Below are 23559 nucleotides of genomic sequence, written 5' to 3' on the forward strand. Positions count from 1 at the left end.
CGTTGAGAAGACTTGATAACGAATTGAATTAGTATCAGGTGGGGGGAAGAAAGTGAGAAAAGCAGAGTGCCCATTGACTGTGGGGAGGGAGCTATTATGGCTGTTTCCTCATGAACTCCTATCAGGAACTCTGCCAGAGGTCGCAGTTCGTGTAGGACTCAGAGACCCTGTGAGGTAGGGAGCCTCAGCGCACAGTTGGCAGAAAGTCAGTGCTTTCAGTAGCGATTGAGGCAAAGAGAAGTGTCTCTCTCTTTATCTGTCTCTTTCCTAGCCCTCTCCCTCCCTCCCTCCCCCCCTCCCCACGCCACAGCCATCTGTGTGTCTTTCTGGACTCAGTGAAAAATAGAGGTTTGGAACAAGCGTGGCTTAGACATGATGAGAATCTGTGTCTGCCTCCCATTTTGGTTGGACTTTTCTACTTTGTCAGTTTAGTGATTGCTCATTTTTTCTACCTTTTGCTCATGGCAGTTTTTAGGTAGCCTATAAACATGGTAAAGATGTGGACCCCACTCGAAAGGTCTTACACTTTAGTTGGGGAAATGGGGTTAATAATTCCAGAGCATAATGTGAAATGGTCACTTATTTTAACCTTTCAGGAAAAAGTTTTTTCTTACCTGCAGCTGTGGTCATCAGGAAATCTTGATAGTTGAAAGAGCTGTACATATGAATTGGAATACAGGTACAAGTGTAGAGATGACCCATGGAACTCCACGTAAACAGTGACATGTGCAACATTGTGTGGCTGTGGAATGCTGGCACACCAACATACCAGTATGGCGGTGTGCTCACGGGTGACTGGGAATTCCAGGGAGCACTGAGGTCATATGCCCTGCTGGACAGGAGGGAGGATTCAAATGTGGGGATGAAAGAGCTGTCTGGTTTTAGATGAGGCAATAAGATGAAATAGATCATGTTTAGAATGATTCCTTCAGCAACAGGGTATAATCTGAAATGAGGGGGGAGTCCAAAGATTCTAGCCAGGAGAGAGTGGACGAGAGGCTGGACTTGAGGACATACAGCAGTTCAGATGAAGGCAAGAGGCATTTCGAAGCAAAAATGACCAGCTTTTCACAGCTGCCTGGCAAGGCAAGGTTGAAGGTAATAGGAAGGGAGGTGATTTGGGGTTGTTGAGAACTTTATTTGTCGAACCTGTGGTGATGGCGAAAGACAGGGGAGCTGCAGAAAATAAAGTGGGGCTTTATTGTCACGGAGCTGCTGGTGGAAGCAGTCAGAATGGATGAGCTCCCTGAGACAGAATGAAACAAGAAGGGAGACTAGTAGGGATTAAAAAATATATTTTGAGAAGGTATTTACTTTTTTGCAGTTTTACTTTTGGTATAATATGAATCGAGAGTAAATATGAACAAAACATGAAGTTGGAGTCATATCTGTTAGTCATACAGTTCATCAGCACTGCATCGGAATGGGTGTGCGCGGTATTACTCTTCCTTCCCCTACTGTGGTCGATAGGGAAATCCACCAGTCCTATCAGTCAGGCAAGTTAGTACCATGTGTGCGCGGGCAGTTGTGGTTAGGTGCTCAGCTTCCTTCCTTTTACAACTTATTTGAGCTTACCGGTTATCTAGATCATTTTCTTATAGATTCAACTCTCAGTGTCAGAAGTTACCATCTTCTGTGTGTGTGGATATTATTATCTTTAACTCTCTTTTTACATGAGTTTCAGGCTGGTGATGTGAAGGGGCAGTGAGTATCTGGAAGCAAGTTACAGGGAGTCGTGAGAGGGTGGGATGAGGGAGGAGGAACTGGCTGAGTTCTCATCTAAGGCCTCCTGCATTGACCTCTCTCATCGTCATAAACACAGAACAAATGTTGGCAGCTAGAAGTTTTCTTTCCTGCTTTGCTTTTGCCGAGACTCGTTTCTTTATAAATTTGAAATTCCTTGTAATGGGTACCAATCAGATATAAAGAGGGGTGTTTGTTTAAATGCGATATATGACAAGAGAATGAAACAGATACTCCTATAGAAGGTTCACTTGTGATAGAAAATTCTCGATGGGAGAACAGAAGATGTTTCCCTGGTCTGTTGACCTAGTGTTGGACCAGTGGTTTTATCTTTTTTTTTTCTTTCTTTCAATTCTCACCTAAGGATGTGTTTATTGATTTTGAGAGAGGGAGGGTGAGAGAGAGACAGACACGTAGATGAGAGAGAGAAACATCAACTGGTTGCCTTGCATATGTGCTCTGACTGGGCATATAACCGACAACCAGGAATGTGCTCTGACCAGGAATTGAACTCACACCCTTTTGGAGCACAGGATGGTGCTCCAACCAAGTGAGTCACCTGGCCAGGGCCAGTGGTTTTATCTTTAAAGAAAGTGGATAGATAGTAGGTGATCATGTATATGAGAGCATGTTAGACCCCATGCTTACCCAGGACCTACCCTAACCAACTTTGTTCTTTCTTGGGGTTCAGAGTTGGCCTTATTCATGTTCCGAAAATTGAACCTTTTCTCAGTTTCTGAGAGCACCTACTGAACTCCAAGCTTGATTAGATTTGCAAAGGTGTTAGAGGCCATGCAGGTGAGCATTTGGACTTGCCACTGTCCCAAATGCAGGGCCCTGTGTGTGTCAGCTGCCGTTTTCTGACTTACAGAGGGCACCATTCTTGAGATTAAAATACTTTTCTGCCTGCCCAGAAATACAAGATCACACAGTTTGTGGATGAGATGAGGGCTCTTCCTTTCCCTGCCATGCCTCACTTTTCAAAAAATAAAAACCTAGAGATAGATTTTCTCCTTTTTTTTTTTTTGATTTGTGACTTGGGTGAAGAATGTGCCGGTGTTAACATAGCTTTTCTAACAAAGGATAACCTGCATAAGGGCATAGTAATTGTGTGGTCAAGCAGATCCTCAGAATTGCTGACTTTTTTCACTCAAGAAAGCTGAGAGCAAAGCTATTTTTTCATGCTTCTCTGTGGTGGCGTTTCCCTTGGTGCTTTTCTCTACTTCGTATGCAGGGGATGTTGAGTTGTGCCAGGAAATTTAGCAACATCTGTATCCTCCCCCAGGTGGGTCACCCTCACTGAAATGTGGGGAGAGAAATGCACAGAAGACAAAATACAGAAAACTAACACCATTACTGGGGCAGCTTTGGGCAGAAACTCTGACTGGGCTGCATGTCCAGGAGAACAGTTTTATTTAGTCTGTGGAAATTTGAAGAAACTGGAAACCAAACTGTCAGTGGTATCTCACTTTCTCTTGTTTCTCTTTAAAACTAGAAGCTAAGTGAAGCAGCTGGGATTCCCTCAGAGCAGGAGCAAGGAGGGAACACCCCTGCAGCTCACCTTCCGACCCAGGCTCGGTTGTGTCTGACTGGGGCTGCCAGCGACAGCACTCGCGTTCCTCAGGGCGGGAGCCCTGACCCTGGAAGTCTCCTGCGAGATTTTGGAGTCCACAGGCAGATGCTGGATTTTGCAAACATTACACAGAACTCTAATGTTCTCATTTATAATCCACTGAGCACCCCAATGGAAATGGGTTTCTGAAGTGACATGGACAGCATCACGTGGGCCTTTAACCTTGGGTGAACACTCAAGGGTTATAATAATAATGCCCCCAGCAACTACTATTTCAATAGCTCTTCAGAGTTTCTGAAATACTCTTACGTATACAGAAAGAACCTCATGTGATCCTAATGATAGAGCCCTTAGGGGAGGTAATCCCTATTTGGAAACAAAACAGCACAATCAAAACACTGCTCTGTGGCTATTTATGTTAGAAGTTGATATTTGAAATGGCTTAGTTTTTGAGAAGTTCTCATAATTGGTTATTTTTTTTCCAGTAGGATAAGTGAGGTAGACCAGAAGAATTAATATATTCACTTGGAATAAATTTGGCTTTACTTTTTCCTCGGTGTTGTCATTGTGGCGAGGTGTTCTTCATCCTTCGCAGAGGAGAACTTGGTGAAAGTTTGTTGCTCATGTTAGCCACATACTGTATATTCTTCAAATGCTTTTCTGCACTTACAGAAAAATGGAAGGAATAGCAGAGACCATTGTTCCTTTGTGTGTGCTCATCTTGTTCTGAACAGGGACATTTCTCAGAAGACTTTTTAAACAACATGTCATTGGACTCCCAGCTGGAATGATTTAATTGCTTTTGGATTCACACCAGGGGCATGTTGTGTAAGGGCCAAAAAGCAATCATTTGCACTGAGTTTACCACATCTCTGCTCTGTGGTGGCCTTCGGGGTGCATCTAGGCCCCTCCCTGTCTAGGTGGTGGAGGGGCGGGTGTGCAGGCCGGACCAGGGCCTGCCATAGCTGTGTGCAATGAAGAGATGTTCACAGTCTCCAGCTGACTAGTACTTTATTTTCTTCAGTTGACATTTTCATGGAATATCCTCCTGACCTTTCCTTAATGCCTGGCAGCTCCATGTTTCCCCTCTTTTGAGATGAGTGAATATTTTTAGAAGCTGGAATATAGGCTAGGAGTTTGTTTTTGTGAGAGAGTCGGGTTATAAAGTATTTCTTTCTAACTGCCCCTCCCGGGGGGGGGGGGTTGTGGTGATTCAGAGCGTGATGCTGGCCCTTGTCTTCACATTGTGGCTGCAACCATGGGCAAGCTTTCTTTGTCTTCATTTTCTTACTTTTTAAGAAGAGATAATACAAGCCTTTTCTATAGGTTTTTGTGAGAGCTAAATGAATTAATGTATGTTTGAACAGTTCATGGCTCATTGAAAGTGCCATGTTGGCTATTATCATTAATACCACGTGACTGAGCAGGTCTGGACGCCTAGAACAGCCTTACAATTGATCAAAGAATTCTGGAAGGTTAGTATGTTCAGATGCCTGGCACACAGTGAGGGCTGAGAGATGACGGGTCCCACTGTGAGTGTGCGACATTATTGGCCTCACCAGAATGAGCTGTGTCACGTGTGGTAGAAGGCCCCTAGGAATACCGGCCCATCCATATAATCGTTCTGTTTGCTTTTCTTCTCATTTTCTTCAAGCATTTGTTCCACTGGTCCACACAGGCTCTTTAACATGTGCGCACACACACACGACAGCTGGCAGTGTCCCTCAGGATTCTCAGTGTGTGGACTTCTGTCCTCGGGAATGTGGAGCCCCGTCCTTTGGGCCGAGACGCTGGTCCAGCCAGGCGGTGTTCGCCGGTGGTGGGAGAGAGGCTCCCGGCTCATCCTGCCTTCCTAACCAGGTGTCATCGGGCCAGTGATTTAACTCTTCATGCTTCAGTTTCCCTGTTTGTAAATGCCGAGAACACCAGCCTTTTCTGTTAGGATTGGAGTTGGGGGTCGGGGCTAATGGGAAGTGACCACTAATGGCCCCAACATTACATTTTGAGGTGATGAAAATGTTTTAAGTTTATAGTATGGTAATGGTTGGAGAGCTCTGTGTGTGTGCAGAAGTCCATCAGGCAGTACACTTCAAATGGGCAAATTGCACGGTACGTGCATTATAGCTTATTAAAGATAAATAAGAACCCGTCAGGACTAAATGAGTGACAGATGCACACTGCCTGGCACTTGGTGAGTTCCCAGGGGTTGAGGGCTGGCTGCTGTCCTGTTACTGGTTTCATGCCCATGAGTCTTTCTTCTACAGATCTGTTAATACCCTCTGGTTGTGAAGAAATTAATATCATGTGTTAGATTCCTAGAGCCTTTAATAAATTTTGTTGTCCAAAGTTGGCTGGGATATGTTTATATTGTGCACATTGTAAATTGAATCAAAGAGCTGTTCTCCAAACTGCTCAATAGTTAATATTTTCATCTAAATTCATCTTGCCTGTCTTACGGGGAATCTTTATTCACTTGGAAAGGTCTACAGTTTCCAGATACTGTAGAATGTGCACATAGAATTTTTGAAAGTCATTGATTTCCAGGCTGGAGGGTGGAAGAGGTATATGTATGGGATAGAATAGCAGACCCATGATAATTATTTGGAGAACCTTGAAAACAATCCTTATAACAGAGCAAATATTTCTGTATTTAGTTTTTCTGTACAATACTTTTATTTTGAAAATGACCAATTCTTCTTAATTGACCACGTATATATGGGGTACCTTCTAATTTTTCGAGGTGTTTTTCTCTCTCTCCCATTGTGCTGTGAATCGTTACAGAGTCCTTGTTCAAATCCAGAGGTGGGCCACAGTCACTTACTTCAGATGTGGTTGGCCTTTTACAGTTCATGCCCGTGAATACAAGGCTTTATGGAAGCCCAAACTGCAGAATGTTTTATTCACTTGTCTTTCAGGAGTGAATGCACACACCTTTCTCAATATGTAAGCCATAGCTCTGTGCTCTTTGTTTTCTTGAGTGACAAACCATGAGATCCCTCTGCCCACAGCCTACTGTCCCCAAAGGCTGTTTCCCAGATGTTTCTTTTCCTGGCACTTCGAAGACTGCAAATGCCTTAGAGCCAACTGATGTGGGCACCGGCTGTGGGGCGAGACACCAGCCATCAGTCTCCTCCTCTCCTCAGCTCCTTTGGGGGCCAGCTGGGCCAAGAAACCATTTTTCAGTGATAAAAACCAGTCATCCTGATTTATGATCTTTCTGTTGCCCTGACCTTTATATTCTCATAAAGATCGTATGCCCTTTTAAACTTAGTATCAGAAGTTATTAGGAACATATGTAAGAAACATGCTTAAATGGCAGATCTTTCCAATTCTGAAAGTTATTTTACATCATTGGACATCACATATTCATAGCTTTTGACCTGGAGTTAGTGGCACCCAAATTTTGATTAAAACAACAACGACAACAAAAATGCCTTGGCTGGTGTGGCTTAGTTGGTTGGGCGCCGTCCTACAAACCGAAAGTTTACCAGTTCAGTTCTCGGTCAGGGCATATGCCTGGGTTATGGTTTGGTACCTAGTCAGGGGGTGTGCAAGAGGCAACTGGTTGTTGTTTCTCTTACATTGACGTTTTTCTCCCTCCCTTTCTCCTTCCCTTCCTCCCTCCCTCCCTTCACCTCTCTATTGAGTCAATAAAAGAAAATAAATATATAATTTTTAAAAATGTAAGACTTAAACCATTTAAGTTTGTACATAAAAAATTTCCCTTTCTTTAAAAATCTTTTTTTACTGGATTTCTTTCCTGTTCTATATATAACCAAAGAGCTAGAATTTCAGTTTGTAGAGATTTCAGGGGGGTTTCACAAATGCCACGTAAACCAGTGAGACAGGCATGTGATGCTGCAGTTGGAGGTGCACACAGTTGCTGAGAATGGCATCTCTTGCATTTTGGCTTGAAGTTGGCCTCCAGGGTGGGCGAGCTGTGCCTCGAGGTCATAAAGGGGCCTCTGCTGCCCTGACCTTGTCCTCGCTGCTTTCCCTGGTTTCACACCTGAATGCTGCAGTTGTGTGAGCAGAGCTGTTTCCGCTCAGGGCAAAGTGGGTTACAGCACTCACACATGCTACAATTAAAATCCTTTGGAACTGCTGGCACAGGTTGGCAGACATTCCATTGTGTTCAGACAATAGTGACTCAAAGTTGAACTGGCTCCAGGGAGCAAGTGCAGCTTTTGTACAGTAACAAGGATTTAATGCCAGCCAATTGATGGGAGTCTGTCTTCCCCAAGTCAGGACGCCTTGTAATGACATGAAGCTTACATTTAAATATCTGGCTTGAGATCAGAAACTTGGCGGGCTTTTCTTTTCCTTTCCATAACACATTCTTTTTTACAATGATTCTCTTTTTGTCCCTTCGATTTGTTCTGAGGGTTGGTCTGGAAGCAGGTCCTATTTTTTTTTGTAATTTTGGGGTTAGTCCTGTCCTCCAGCCTTGTGTTTGTTCTTTTCTTCCTGTTCTTTGTGTCTCTGCTAGCAGACATGGCTGCCCAGCTCTCGGCAGTGACTCTTGTTCATATTTCTCTTTCAAGGAGGTGAGTGAAGGCTTCAGAACCCCGCTAACTTAGGTCAGAGTCATCTTAGGGTACCATATAACTTTTGTCAGGTGCCAAGCAAGACTCCTGTTCCCTCCTCACTTAAGAAAAAAATCAGGATTATCTCCTGATATTCACATCAAGTGCCTTCATTAGCACCAAAAATTAGCAAGATGGGGGAGGGGTGTGCCCCGATGTGGGCAGCCATGGAAGACAGCAGAAATGTTGTGGTCTTGTGGGTTCTGTTTAAAGGGAATTACTATTTTTAAAAGTGGATCTTTTCTCTGCCATCGCAGCAAGAGCTTTTAAAAACAAGAAACTTCCTATATTTGCATAACTCCTTTCTCTGAAGAACACAAAGCACTTTATATACTTTATTTTACATACTTCAGTGATTCTGGGATGGCAGATCAGGGGAAGCCCCTGGATTTGTAGTTCGGGGAATTGAGGTGTTTGGCGATCTGGGAATTAGAAATTAGAACCAAGTTCTCCATGACCCTCCAAGAGGCTGTGTCTGTAATGAGGGGTTTAAAGACCGTGTGGCCAGCTTTTCATAGACTGTTGTGTAGGTCTCCCCCAGGAATCTCCGCGCCGTCTAACTAACTGTGACCTGAGCTCGTACGGGGACATCGTTTAGTACAAACTCCCTGGAGCTGTAAATGTGGGCTCCTCTTTGGAAAGTGTAGCTTCCGCCATTCAGATGATCATTGGATTGAAGTGACGTGTTTCTGAAGTAGCTTCTCTTGCTCGTTTTATTTCCATCCCTTATTGAGAGCCAGTCTTATCTTTTCAGGCGTGAAGTGATTCTAAATCAAAATATCGTCCTTGGGATTTAAAAGATTTTGCTTGTTATGGTATAAAAACACTTGTCTACAGGCCATTTAACTTTCAGTGTATGTGTATACAAATCAGTATATTTGTCTCTGTTCATTAATTGCAAGAGCTATTTGTATTTGGGTACAGTACAGTTCCCTAATATGGCTTACTGTGATAAATGCCTTTTTTCCCTCTCCCATAAAGAAACTTGTTCAATTATTCCTTTTAATTGGGGACAGTGTGCATAGGTCTTCTGTACATCTAACTTTCTCTGTCTCCTTCTTTCTTATGTTCACAGGGTTGGTCTTTCCCTGTGAGAGTGAACATTTTTTTGTTTCCCTTCTCTCCCCTTCTCAAGATTCTTACAAATGAAGACAAAAGATAATTACTTTAGAGGGGTAAAACTGGCAGGTTCCCACGACACTTAAAATTAATGAGCTGTTGCGGACAAAATATACCTTTTCTCTGGTTCCCTCATTTTTGCCCAGACCTCCCCTCCCCCTTCTATCCCATTTAACACATGATTTGACTTTTTGGCTATGTTTGCCATTTGGGTATATCAGTCCTATAAAATAGCAAGATAACATGGTTACAGAAAGTAGATTTGTTTGAAAGCTAGCTCACTGTTTAAATTAAAATCAAAGTAAATTTTATTTAGCTTTTAATTTCTGTATTTTTTTCCTGAGTATCTGCTGAAAATAGTCTTTAGTAGAAGGTAGTGTTGTGGTTCACAGAGCAGCTGCTTCAGTTTCTGATGTTGGTGGCACACGTCTTCCTGGCCCTTCTGGCTCCCCCTTCTCTGTGTTGTCACGGTGCCTCCCGGCCTGGTCTCTGCTCTCTGGGGTGTTTTTCTGCGGACTCGATCAGGTGCTGGTGGTAGGCGGAACTCTTCCGAGGCAATTAGAACAGAACCAGAGTTGTGTGTTTTGTTTTAAATGCAGATAATGTTGAGGAAAGGTCTGGTTGTTTGGGTTTTTTCCCTAGATCTCAGAAGGATATTGCTGGCTAATCACAGTGCCACTCTTAATGAATTTCCTTGCTGTCCTAATTTGCAGCTGGCCTTGCCCTGCTTCATTTGGAAAGGAGGGATTGTGGGCACTGTTCTGATCCTATAAATGGCCCGCTGCATGTTTTGCCACCGACACCCTTGGAAGTAGTGTGGTAACACTAACAAGCTCACACTCACCCAGTGCTCACTTAGTGTCCAGCTGAAGCCCTTTCTAGATGACTATCTTGTCATGGATTCCTCAGAACAACCCTATGAGATAGATAATAAGTGAAGAAACTTAAGGCTCAGATAGGTAACTAGCTCAAGGTCAAGTAGCAAATGATTTCCGTGGATTCAAATTTAGAAACCATTCTCTTGGAGCCTAAACTTCTATGGGGCTGGCAGGTGTAGGTATGAGTACACGACCCATCAAAGCCTCTGGAAACCACAGCGCAGTAATCTTGGGAAAGGTAATCCAGCCCAGCAGTTTCAGGTTTTTGTAAATGTGGGTTGTATTTATTGATGTTTATTGTGTTAATATTATAACTGAGGAAATTTATAAATATCTACTCACTTAAAATAACAGAAACCCATTACCTGTTAGCACAAACAACATTTCTATGATGAATAGCTGGATTCTAAAACGAAGAAATTATAGGTGAGGAGAGTCTCATTGTGTTACTTTTTTGCAAACCTCTTTACATGTCTGTCTCAGCGGAAGACACTTCAGTAGATTCTTGTCTGCTCCTGCATTCAGTCTCACTATATCCAGTTCTGGTTGATGTATGTGAAGAAAGGCATTCTCAGACAAATACGTAGTTGGAAAGGGGAAGGGCTTTGTAGATTATTTTATTCTTTGACATCCCACCAGTACTCAAGCAGTGGTAGTGTCTTAAAGGTCAGTTGTTACAGGAACCTGAACCTGTACCGGTGAACTTTTTCTGCTGTTACATTAAAGTCCATTAGTTTGTCCTCCACTTGGAATAGCTCTTAACCCACGCACAGGCTTGTAACACCTGACAGCGATGGTGTGGGAGCAGTGGTTCAGTGCGCTGTGCATGTCTTCATTCGCCAGTACCTTTCGCTCTGTGGTGTCGACGAACTCCCATCTCCACCGACCTCGTCGGGACGGTCCCTAAGTATTGAGAGGCTGTCATAGTCATGGAGGCAGGCATAGGTTTTTCAAAGTTATAATTTTTTGCTTGAAACTCTGCATTCTGTCATTGGTAGCAATAACTATTAGTTATTTTCCTAGATAGGCTTACTTTATTCATTTTTTGAGAAAATGGCCAACGGATAACCATATTGGTGGTTCTTTCCAATAAAACTAGCATTCTGTGAAAAATGCAGCTAGCTTGCAACTTAAACAGTCTCACTAAGTGCTTTTCCTTGGAAGTAACCATCATATTTGGGCCCACAGAAGTGCTTTATTTGTGGTTCTCATTTTGTCACACAGAGTATGTGTCCTCGGGGGTCAGGATTCAGTGCTGTTACCACTTTATAGTGCCTCGCTCCCTCTCTTTGTAAACTGCTGTGGTTAGTGTGAACTGGTGCCACTGCACCAATCTCTGTTCAGGTACCAGACCTGTGGCCCACCTGTTGTTGTTTTAAAAAAGTATGTCATTTCATTGAGATTTAATATACATTACCATAAAATGTACCCATTTAAAGTGTTACAATTCAGTAGTTTTTAGTATATTCACAAAGTTGTGAAACCTTCACCATGATCAGCTTTACAACATTTGCATGACCTTCTCCCTGAAAATCCTTGTACCCGTCAGCAGTCACTCTCATTTCCCCCAAACATCCACTTTCCGTCTGTACGTATGCGTCTGCTCCAGTCGCTTCATATGAATGGAATCGTACGGTATGTGACCTTTGTTACGAGCTTCTCTCACTCACCTCATGTTTCTAAGACCAGTCCGTGCCGTGGCACGTGCCAGTGTTTGGGTGCTATTTACAGATGGCTAGTACCCCATTTATGTCTCTGAGTACCAGGTTCATCCAGCCTTTGGCAACCCCCAATCTCTAACTATTTTTAATAGTGAGCATTATTTTGAAAGTGAGCACAGATACTGCCAGCTTGGGTGTGACTGATGATTTTGACAATGTGCAACTACACTTAGAATAAATCCCAACCATTTGGCACTCTCCATTTTTTTCTGTAACAGAGCGCGTCCAGTAGAACCTTGTGCGGCCCAGGGTCACAAACCACAATTTGATGTGGCATGGCCTTTACTTTCACATTGAAATTCTCAGATTGGGTAATTACCGGGACCAGGAGTAACTTCAGAGATCAAGGTTCATATCCAGGTACACAAAGTAATAGCAGCTGGACCAAAGAAGTATATCTAAGCAATTGAATCCAAAAACAGGAGGAGACTTAGAGGAATACTTTATCATTTGAAAATGTGGGAAGGCATAAAAGCAAAGAAAGAAATGGGCTAGTAGGTTTAGCACAAGAGACAGAAAAGCAAATGACAAATAAGATCATTGCAACGTATAAGGCATAAATGTAATTTAGAACACTTACAGATAGGGCAAAAGAGTGAGTGTTGAAGGAACTTGGATGCAGGTCTGGAGGAGGGCATCTTCAGAGAAGTCGTTGGTGTTCTTTGAAGGGCTGGTAAGTGTAGGGGATGATGGACAGGAGGGGAGGTTGACATCTGCATTTTCAAGTGGCAGGAAGAGATTTCAGCTCAGAGGAGGAAGAATTTTCTCTTAATAGTTACCTGGTCATGTAGTGAGTTCTGCCTGGAATTTTGCAAGTCCCCGACAGTTGGGTAGACATGGTGACCTTTTAAGGCTTCTTCCTTAAGAAGGAAGTGCCTAGTGCATTTAGGAAATGCACTAGGAGCCTCCTACAGCTAAAGGGCTCACTGTTGCTTCCCCGTGTTGCTCTGCCTGAAGCTCATGAGGCAGAGCAGTCCATGCATAGGGAGGCCTTCCTCCCCGGCCCGCTGGGATGGTTTGTGGGGAAGGGAGCCCCATGGGTGAGAGAGGAACAAATGGGAAGGTCTTGTTGATGAATCCTGAGAGGAGCCAGACCTGAGGAGTCTGTCTGCATTTATAAGTCCTAGCTATAAAGCAGAGAGAACTCTCAACAGCAGTGTCATGGAAGTGTACTGTAAAAACCCCGAGTATCACTGTTCTCTTCTTACCCCCTATGGGGGTGGGATCCAGCATGTGCATTGGGAATTGACACTGAAAGCCACCCGGTGGCCAGGGTGGGGAGGTGCTGGCGACAGGCAGCAGGGCCTGGGCCAGATACTCAACCTTTCCATGCCTGTTGGCTTAATCTGTAACATGGGCATGGCAACAGTGTCTCATTCCTTTGAATTCAAAGGCTCATTGCCCTTCACGGCATTGGCATCATTTCCCTGGCTCGTGGAAAGCACACGTGCATGTCAGCTGTGACTGCCGTTGACTTCTGTAGTAGAAGAGGGTCTGGCTTAGGGCCCCCATGCCCCTCACCCTCCTCTGTGGTCACAGACAGGCCAGGTCAAGCAGCTACTGTCCTGGCCCATGTCCGTCAGCAGATCTTCAGCCTCAAAATGCACCAGTTGAAATTTGAGGATGTGTTATCTTATTCCAGATCCTCTGTGTCTTCATACATGAAGTGCTCCTGTTCTTGGAATGACTTTTGGTGTTAGTTTCTATATTTTAATTTCTCTTTGTCTTTAAGGCATTATGTTGACATTCTGAGGGCTGCTGGAGTTTCTTGGTAGGGATTTTTAAAAGTGGATTTTTCAGTCATTTCAGCCAAAGCAAATAATTCTTAAGATATGCTTATAATTTTTCAATTTCCCTCTGCGTCCTGGTGCTGATGTGCTTTGACTTGGGGCTGCCCTTGTTAGTGTGATGAGAATGTGCAGAATGTTTGCCTTCTCTTATGCTTTTCAACATCAGGAAGTTTAGGTTCCATGGCAGGTAGTATGCTCAGTGTAGTGATTTATTCCTTCGTTCTCCTTTCTTCCTAGTTTTCAATGGTTCCAGCAGGTCATCGAGGGAGAAAGAACCTGTTCAAAAACACAAAAGCAAAGAGGCCACTCCCGGCAAGGAGAAGCACAGTGATCAGCGGGCCGACAGCCGGAGGGAGCAGGCTCCAGCGAACCACCCCCCCTCGGCCCCCTGCACGGGCTCCTCTGCCAAGGGGCCCGCTGCTAACCACCACCACCCCTCTCTGCATCGGTCAGCTCAGGACTTACGGAGACAGGTAAAGCCCCGTCCTGCCACACACGTGCCGGTAGGTAGTCTGGCCCAAAGGGCGCCTGCCTGCCTGCCTGCCTGCCTGCCAGGTGCCATCACACCATGTCACCAAGTTAACTGAAGGAGAAAATGTGAGTAGTAGCCTCAGGAAGTCTGTTTCAAGGGCTCAAAAAAAGGAACGTGATGTTCATTGGTGAGGTGAGGAGAGAGGAACGGCACCTCTGTGTGGGGGTGTGAGCGCACACTCTTCTGTGGAGTTCGGTCTCGCGGGGCCGGTGCGGGACCTGCCAAGTGCCGTGAGCTCCTGCGTCTGGCGTACTGGGATGGGTTGGAAAGGGAACTCCCTCGGTGCCAGATGAGTTACAGAGAACCGGGGGCAGGTATTGGTCAGGCCAGAAGTGGAGTGGTGTACCTCGAACAAGCCCGCAGGCTGCCTTTGCTGTCCGTGGATGAGCCTGGTCTGTTGTTCCCCTGCCCATCTTACTGTGACAGGTTAGCATCTCTCCACCAGGACTCCTGCACAGAAGAAGTATGCGTTCCCGTGCTCCATCGTCGAGCTGCGGCGTGTGAAGGGTACAGGGCAGGCATCGAGGGAAATGGCCCAGCTGAGCACATGTCGGTCCTGCCCCGGGGATGAGCAGAGGGCGAGTAAGCACTGCTCTTCTGCCCCCTGGCTCACAACCCCCCGTTTCAGAGTCAGACTAGAGAAACACACAGACATCCTGTTGGGGAAACTCTCACGAATGGCCTCAGGGCTCAGCCATGTTGCTGTCACAGTGCTCATGCCGGGACCGGGGAGGGAGATGGCAGGAATAAAGGCAGGTGCCTGGAGGCGTCGCGGTGGAGGGCTGTCTCGCCCAGTCAGGTGGCGTTTCATTGACCCCTCTGCTCCTGCTCTCGCTGCATTTTAAAGGCAGCCAGCCCACAGGGGCATAGATGAGCTTGCATTGAGAATTTTACACTGAGTTAAATTTTCCCCTGGAATCAGAGGGAGACTATGGCTTTTGAGATTGGTTCCTGGCAAGGTTTGGCTGGCCTAAAGAGATTTCTTGGCTGTTGGTATTCCAGAATGGCTAAAATATGGTCATGTGGTGTTAAGATAGTGGAATCCTTCCTTTTATTGAGTTATTCTGTACCTGTGGTCTTTTCTCATCCTTGATAATGTTAGATTAATTTCTGTCTTATGTGACTATTCACATGGGTACACGGGACTGTGTGTACATACACGTTTATTCCGCTCTTCATTTGGGGTGGGGTGGACAAGGCAAGAATCCTCACTTATGTTGCCTCACTTCATCCTTGACTGCATTATCTTCAGATATAAAGCAAGTGGTTTTCACATATTTTAAACATTCTCATTCTTTTTAAAAAATCAGCAATAATTGCAACTTGGGTCACCCTCTTGGCAATGGTACTGTCCCTGTTCAAAGCTCCTCTTGTTAGAGAGAATGACTGGGCATGATTGTGAAATTGCTCCCCTCCCCCAGCTCTGGGGGCCCCAATTTCAGGATTGAGAAGCACAAAGAATAGCATGCGCCATGCCCTTGGTTTCTGTGTTGTTGATGAATCATCTCCATTCTGTTTCCAAAGTTGAAGGACTGATAGGTGACTTGTGCAGAACTGCCCTACAAATGTTTTGCTTATGAAAGAGAACAATTAAAACAGGACTCAGGAAAGGTGAGGACCCATCTGTGGGGCAGGAGTGAAGTGCTTGTAAAGGTGCACATGTGACTTTATGTTCTCATGGAATAACACACCACCACCACCACCCCCATTTTTTATGTGTGACTCTGGCTTGAGTAAAAAACTCCTAGCACCTACCTTAGAGTGCAGGGTTTCCTTCGTTACTGAGCGAGGGGAATTCCCACTGATGGAGGTAAGATTTCAGGGGAGCACAAGACACCCCTTGCTCTGTGGAGTGCACAGGTGGCCTATGTCAGGGCTCCCTCAGAACTGGAGGAGAGATCTGGGTGCCTCTTAGAAAGCTTGCTCCTGTCGTCTGAGCAAGCACAGGAGCTGGGCTGCTGCTTTTCTTGGTTGCTGTTAGTGACTGTGCAAGGCATTCAGGGGTTTCCTCTCGTCACCTCTTCCCCTCACCTCTGATGGGGTGGCCCAGGGCTTCCCAGTCCTGGTGTGGCTTTGACCAGGGCCTTCTCCGAGACTTGGGATGTGATATGTAACTTTTCTGGGTCCTGTTGTTCTTTTGGAGCCAGTTATGCCCACTCCACTCACAGGGACGTGGTAAGAAATGAAAGGATAATTTTGAAACTCTCATCCCATTAGTTAAGTACTCTGAAAATAAGGCCAATAAAGCAAATTGTAGATTCCTTTGTAATTTCCTGATGCAGATAATTAGAATCTGACCTTTCATCTTTCAACTGAATAAAAGATAGGGGCCAAAGGATACTCTGATCTTTATTTTCAAACATGATTTATTTTTTTATGGCGACCTAAAAAAGAGGGATGGATGCACATGACTGTATGACATATGGGTGGGCGAGTAAGGGGGCCAGTGTTTTTAGGGGGGTGCTGCTGAGAAGTGACTCTGCCCTGTTTGCTCAGGCATTAGCTGATAGCCCACACTTTTTTACATGTTCATCCTCCCCCACCACTACCTGGCACAGCTCCATGTCTAGTTCTTCAGCTTTGTACAGGCCCTCAGCCCTGAAACTAGAACCTGTGAACTAGCACTTGCCTGTGCCTTTATCTTGGTGGGAGCGGCCTTGCCAGCCCAGCCTTTTGGCTTTGATAACACCAAACACGGCCCCTTGCCCTGTGCTGTGCTATCGATATAACAGCCCTGGGCTGGTCAGCAGCATTGGCTCCCCTGGATTATAATCTGGATGTGTGGTAGGTGTCTAATAAAGGAGCAAAAGCTACTTTTTGTTTCCTTAAAATAGCACTTCAGTTTAAATGCAGTAAAAGATATTGAGGATGGCAGAACCGATGGGCTCACACCTAGGAAGGGTTTTCAAATGCTGGTTTTCAAAGAGAGTCATGCAGAGGTTTTTTTAACTGGTGCAGAACCATGTGTGGTCTATAGGCCAGGGTGCGGATGCTGGGTTCCGCTGAGCATGGCCGCCTCCCTGTTTGTTTGTGGCACCGAGACCCTGCTGGCTTGCAGGCCACTGGGGGACCCGGCAACTGTGCTGCCCGTGGAGGAATGGTTTTTACACGAAAATAGACAGGTTGCTGCAACATTGTAGCCTTGTAAGATTCAAGGCAGTTTTAGCTCTGTTCAAACTGAAGAATTGGGAATGTTCGTAAATAGTTCTGAAAAATGAAACATGAGCTTCCAGAGAGAAAAATGTCAGAAACCCGTGTTCGCTAAGAATGTTTAAGGTCTCACTGTGCTCATCAGGTTGGAACTGTAGTTTTAATCCCACATGTTTGTCAAGTGGTATTTGTGATGCAGTTAAGTTGCCTCTAGTGGGAGCAGGTGTTATGATAAGATGAGGGACAGCCCCAAACCCAGATTTTTCTCTCTGAGAGCAGGACTGACTGACTGCCTCGTCCTGCTGCTCATGCACTTAGGTCTTTAGACCCTTTCTCTAGCTGAGCAGCCTGCCACTCCAGCAGGCCTTCCCGCTCATCCGTAACCACTGCCTGACTCCTGCTTTTTTTAGGCTCCTTTGTTTTTAAGTCAAGTTTTAAAGTTCATGTGGATTATTCCAACTACCACATGTTTTTCTTGAGCTCCCTTGCTGTTCTTTCTTCTGAAAGGGTAGGGAGAGGCACTCGACTCAATGGTTCCCTCTAGTGGGAATGAGAGCTGGACAGTTGAATTTCTGGTTGCACGGAGTGAGGGTGGCTTGACTAGAACTGGTTGCTGTGTGCCTGGGGTAACCTGAGCCCCAGATGGCTGGTGGTGGGCCAAGGAGAACAAGCTACAGACACCCCACTTCCACCAGAGCTGGGTGAGAGTTGGGGGAAGAAGGATGCAAAGTCAGAAATTTGTACCAGAGCTGAGACAAGGAGCCACTTGAAAAGAAGTAAAGTTGCATATTGGAGGGTTCTGCCGTAAGCTACCTTTGTGTAATTCTCCAGTGAGTGAAAGTGACCCCCCTGTTATATGCTCAGTGTAAGTACTTCCTTGGGATGCAGTGATACCAGACCCCTGTGCCGAGCTGGCCAGGTGTCAGTGTTTGGTTCTATTTGATAAGGTGGCAGTTGTGGGGAGAACTCAGTAGCAAGGAGAACAATACCTTCTAACATTCTGTTGTTTTCCTTGGTACCGATTAAATATCGGACTCTGACAGCTAAGTACAAGGGCAAGGAATAGGCATGTGTGTGTGAACAGGTGAGTTCTGAGTTATTGGTTCTGTTTTGTCCCTACCTTTAGTTCACGTGGCACAGCTGGTGGGGCAGATCAGTGCCTGGGTTAGCTCGTCAGCAGCTTCATGGCCACCAGGGTAACCACACACAGGCATCCGGCTTGGGCTGCAGGTAGGAGCTGCATCTCTAGTCAACGAAACATGCCCTCTGTTGTCTTCACGGTTTATTTCTTCAAAATTAAAGTTCACTGTTCTAATGAGTTGTGAGAGGGATGCATTTAGTTTTCAAGCTTGTTATATGTGTAAGACTTGGATGAGCACTGTTAGAACAGTGAGGATGGAAATGAATGGAAACTCATTCTTCTGGTAGAGCAAAGTAGTTGTCTGTACCTCTTGGCAGTAAGGCAGTATTTAAGTTTACAGAAATATGTAAACAAGAAGGTGGTCTTTTTGCTGTCGAAGTTGGTGAAATACTTACATAGAATTCTACCCTGCAGAAATGCACGGCCTGTCACCCAGCCAGCCAGCAGTCAGGTGTCCCTGAGAAACTGGACTGGGTGGGTCCAAGGGCCCTACACCCATTTTTGAGGTAGAATCTGAAAACCATGCAACTCTGGCTTCCTGCTTCCCACAGGAAGACAGTGATATAGGGGGGGAAGGGCAGGGCCAAATATTTGCAGGAACCCTGAGCCATCCCAAGGGCTTGCAAACACCCCCCGCTCCTCCTGTTCTGTCTCCTCGCTGATTAGATCAGAATAGGGGTAAGAGAGGGTTAGATTGTGGAGTCAGGATTTATTTTTAGGCTCCTGCAGGGATTCTCTGGGGTTCCAGGTTTGAGAAGCACTGAACCTGAAGTTTACTCTGCAAGATGCGATGACTGTGTTGGTGGGAGATGGTGCGCAGCACAGGGCAGGTTGGCCATTTTCACAGGTGATTCCTCAGCTTGCAGGAGAGATTCAGGTGTACTGTGCAGTCTGCCTGAGTGTGCACTGGGGGAGGAGTGGGAACAGGTTGGACTCTGAATGGTTACTGGAAGACAGAGGCTGGAAGGGCATGTCTTCCACTCTGGGGAACTGCAGCCCCGCCCTGAAGACACGGGTCTTTGAAACCCTTCTGTAGGGTCTTGACAGTGGAAAAATCTCTGAGTCACAGCTGCATGTCACTGTTTGCTTTTGTTTCTAAATGGTGTGTTTTGTTTTTAAGTCAATGGAAGGCTTTGAAAGAAGAGAAAAATTAGAGATACTTGCATTCCTCTCCATACTTCCTATTCCAAATTAGTGGTACTTAGCATGGAAAATTTGTCTTTGCCACCCACCACCCTGTTTTATAAATTTTATTAAATTTATGTGGCCAAGTTGCTAGTTTGGTTTTTGTTGTTGTTGTTTTGGGTTTTTGGTTGTTGTTGTTTTTGCTTTGTTTTAAATTTTTCATTCTTTATTTCAGACCCTCTCTTTCCCACCTGAGTGTTGGTCCTGCTTCTGTATAGGGTCATAAGCATGGAGAGTCCTGGGCCATCTCTTCCAGCGGGGCCTGGCCCCTCAGAGTCCAGGCTGGCTCACCAGAAACCCGGTTCACTACACGCCAGGGAGTGGCTCGTGGAACACAGTCGCACACCGAGAATTTAAGGGTTTCATTGGACTGTGTAAAAACTGGTGACATATAAAGAAATACAGGTCTCAGTGGCTTCTTGCCTTTTTGTTTTTGGAACTTTCTGCTAATAGTTTGCTTCAGTAATTCTCAAGGTATGTCCCTGGATCAGCCTCAGGTGATTCTTGGGCCCACTTTCCCAGACCGACTGGATAAGAAACTTGGGGAGATGGGGGCCCAGGGTGAACCACTGGTTTGGACACCTGTGGGAAAGTTTGACTTCTGTTTTTGTGTGTTCCCCTCTTAAGCAAACTGCATATTCTTGGGCTAGACTTAGGCATAGGGCCGAGGTGACTTAAGCCTCAGGCTCAGTATTCTGGAAACTTGACTCCTAGTGGCGAGAGGGCTGCACAGCCCTGGGTGGTGTCGAGAGGCTGGTGTTGAGAGGCATAAACTGCTTTTGGTCTCAGCAGTTAGGAGGAGGGAGTTTTTGCGTGATTGCAGCTGGTCGGCCTTGCTGACTTGGAAGTGCAGGCTCCCTCCACCCTGTCACCTCCTTCTCAAGGGTACTTGGTGAGAAAAGAGGGCTGTCGTTTCTTCTCAGTAATTGTGCAATATTTTAATCTACTTCTTTTGGAGATTGTAGTGCTTATGGAACCAATCCTGGAGTTCCTGTATTTTTTCTAACTCATTTTGCAGATGAGTTTGATACCAAGATGTTAATGACATGTTAGAGGTCACTGGGAGGCGGAGCTGTGGTTCCACATCCATCCCAAACCAGCCAGCCCAGCAGCAGCCGCTCTGGTGGGCTCTTCCTTGTTCTTTGGAGGTCAATGCACTTCTGGTGTCCTCCCATATATATTGTTCTGATTTCTCTTTATAAAGAGATGACTTCTTTGTGTCATGGAGTCACTGTGGTGTGCTAACTGTATGACGGCTCTTGCAGAGGCCGCTGTTTACCCAGTTCCCGTGGAACTGAATGTGGAAGTTTACTGAGGCTGGGGAAATAGGAGCTGCCTATGCAGAAGAGGGTTGGGCGTGTTGTGCTTCACTGAAGAGGTCAAGTGCATCCCTGTGTTATTCAGCAAGGCACTGCATAGCCTGGTCTCAGAGAGGACGAGATGGACAGGTGCTGATGGTTGACAGCCATACCTCCTCATCAAAGCTGAACCTCACGATTTGTTCTTGTTCTTTTTTTTTTAGCATATAGATTTTTAAATTCTGTGGGCAGATCATGTTTTAAAGGCAGCACAAAGAATAGCAGGTGTGTCTTTTCAAAACGGGGTGTGTATGTGTGTGTGTACACAGTTGACTCTTTAGCAGCATGGGCTTGAGCTGGGAGAGCCCACTTGGGCATGGCTTCTTTTCAGTAAATACATGGTTGGTCCTCTATATCCCTGATTGTCACGTCCTCGGGTTCAACCAACCACAGAGTGGAAACAGTATTTTAAAACTGCTCTTGGGAGTCTTTGGATGCAGAGCACTGACTGGATGCTTTATTCAAAGCCGTTATATAGTATAAGGGGTTGGAAATCAACTGATTTTGGTATTCATGGGGGTTCTTGAACTAATTCCCTGCAGATGTTGAGAGATGGCAGGGTGTTTGGGGAGTCAAAAAGTTGTACACACATTTTCAACACAGAGAGCAGGGTTTGGTGCCCCTTGTCTCCTGTGTTATTCAAGGGTCAGTGATATACATGCTCTTGCTCCCCAAATGGGCGGGATCTTGCTGCTGTAAATGTTACTAACCTGCGGCAGGTGATTGGTGGGCACGTGGAAAGGGCCTCATTGTGAAACACCCAATTTCCTGAGAGAGCCACGGGGCAAACCTGCATGTCAGGCACACCAGGAAAAAGAAGGGTGGGTGTGGAGGCACGCCGAGTGTCTGACACAGCGCCTCGGAGTCAATTTTGTCTGCCTTTGTGGGCAGCCCACGGCTCTGTTTAGTTTCCAGTGTGTGGAGGTTGCCTTCCTGGCAGGTACTAATTCTGCTTTTTTTACCCTTTGCCTCTCCTGCTGCCTCCCAGGTTTCAAAGGTAAATGGAGTCACTCGAATGTCATCTCTGGGTACAAGTGCAACCAGTGCCAAAAAGATGCGCGAAGTCAGACCTTCACCGTCCAAAACTGTGAAGTACACTGCAACGGTGACTAAGGGGACTGTCACATACACCAAAGCCAAGAGAGAACTGGTCAAGGAAACCAAACCCAATCACCACAAGCCCAGTTCAGCTGTCAACCACACAATCTCAGGGAAAACTGAAAGTAGCAATGCAAAAACCCGCAAACAGGTGCTATCCCTCGGGGGGGCGTCCAAGTCCACCGGGCCCGCCGTCAATGGCCTCAAGGTCAGTGGCAGGTTGAACCAAAAGTCATGCACTAAGGAGGTGGGGGGGCGGCAGCTGCGGGAGGGGCTGCGGAATTCCAAGAGGAGACTGGAAGAGGCACACCAGACAGAGAAGCCGCAGTCGCCCCCCAAGAAGATGAAAGGGGCAGCCGGCTCTGCCGAAGCCTCTGGCAGGAAGGTGGCGGTGGCATCCCCGGCCCCGGCACCAGCGGAGAGAGCTCCGCTGAACGGACACGTGAAGAAGGAAGTGCCCGAGCGGAGCTTGGAGAGGAACCGGCCAAAGCGGGCTGCGGCCGGGAGGAGCACGCCGGGCAGACAAGCACACGGCAGGGCGGATGGCGCCTCCTGTGAAAATCGTTCTACCTCGCAACCGGAGCCCTTGCACAAGCCGCATGAGGCGGCGGCCAAGCCCGAGAAGGGGTCCGGCCGGGCCGGGTGGGCGGCCATGGACGAGATCCCCGTGCTCAGGCCGTCGGCCAAGGAGTTCCACGACCCACTCGTCTACATTGAGTCGGTGCGTGCTCAGGTGGAGAAGTACGGCATGTGCAGGGTCATCCCGCCTCCGGACTGGCGGCCTGAGTGCAAGCTCAATGATGAGATGCGGTTCGTCACGCAGATTCAGCACATCCACAAGCTGGGCCGGCGCTGGGGCCCCAACGTGCAGCGGCTGGCCTGCATCAAGAAGCACCTCAGATCTCAGGGCATCACCATGGATGAGCTCCCGCTCATAGGTAAGGCCCCCCGCCTGCTGCCCTTGCACAGTGGGGTGGCTTCTCCGGGCTCCTTTGCTGCTCAGAAGGGAGCCGGCGCCCCTTTCTTCCAGGTTCTGGGCATTTGTGGGTATCCAGGCCTGTGCTGTCCCTGCCGGGTGGTTTTCTACTGCCTGCAGTGGCCACGGCAGTGTCAGGGGTGATGGGATGCTGCCAAGGGGGTTCATCTGCTGGGCTGCCCTGGCTGTGGACCACAGAGTCAGGCGCTAAAGCAGCAGCAAGCTCTCGGCTCACAGTTCTGGAAGCTGAAAGTTTATCCCTGCCAGCAGGGACGGCCCCCAGAGGCTCTCTCCTTGGTCTGTAGATGGCTTCTCCCTGGGTTCTCACGTGGCCATTCTTCCCTGTGTGTGCCCGTGATGTCTGTTCCTTTTGTTATAAAGACTGTAGTTACATGGGGTGGGATCCACCCCATTTTAACGTGCTCCTTTGAAGACCTTCTCCCCAAACAAGGTCCCATTCAGAGGCAGGAGGGGGTAGGACCCAACATACGACTATTTGGGGACACAGTCCAGCCCGCACACTCTTAACAGACCTCAGCACATTTCTTCTGTGCTTTCGTCTCTGTCTTTTCATCCTGCTCATTTTTACTTGAGCTTCCGTGTCTTTGGTGGTGACCAACTTGACCCTCGTGGAGCCCACAGGTCAGGGTACAGGTGCACGTTTCTCATGAGACCAGGCACAGCTGTGTCTGGGGCCGTCGCAGAGCTG

General features: G+C 46.6%; 1 protein-coding gene across 4 annotated transcripts in view; it reads left to right on the forward strand.

Annotated features, from left to right (window-relative positions):
- Positions 1 to 23559, forward strand: part of JARID2 (jumonji and AT-rich interaction domain containing 2) — a 256922-nt gene that overhangs the window by 211061 nt on the left and 22302 nt on the right. For all 4 annotated transcript variants that reach the window (XM_053668213.1, XM_037147926.2, XM_037147928.2 and 1 more), the window contains 2 exons: positions 13648 to 13883; positions 21765 to 22812. In XM_053668213.1, the coding sequence (XP_053524188.1) occupies positions 13648 to 13883; positions 21765 to 22812 (1284 nt within the window). The remainder of the gene's footprint in view (positions 1 to 13647; positions 13884 to 21764; positions 22813 to 23559) is intronic.

Source organism: Artibeus jamaicensis, unplaced genomic scaffold (genome assembly GCF_021234435.1).
Source record: "Artibeus jamaicensis isolate MK-2021 breed Jamaican fruit bat unplaced genomic scaffold, CSHL_Jam_final contig_482, whole genome shotgun sequence".
Taxonomy (NCBI): Eukaryota; Metazoa; Chordata; class Mammalia; order Chiroptera; family Phyllostomidae; genus Artibeus; species Artibeus jamaicensis.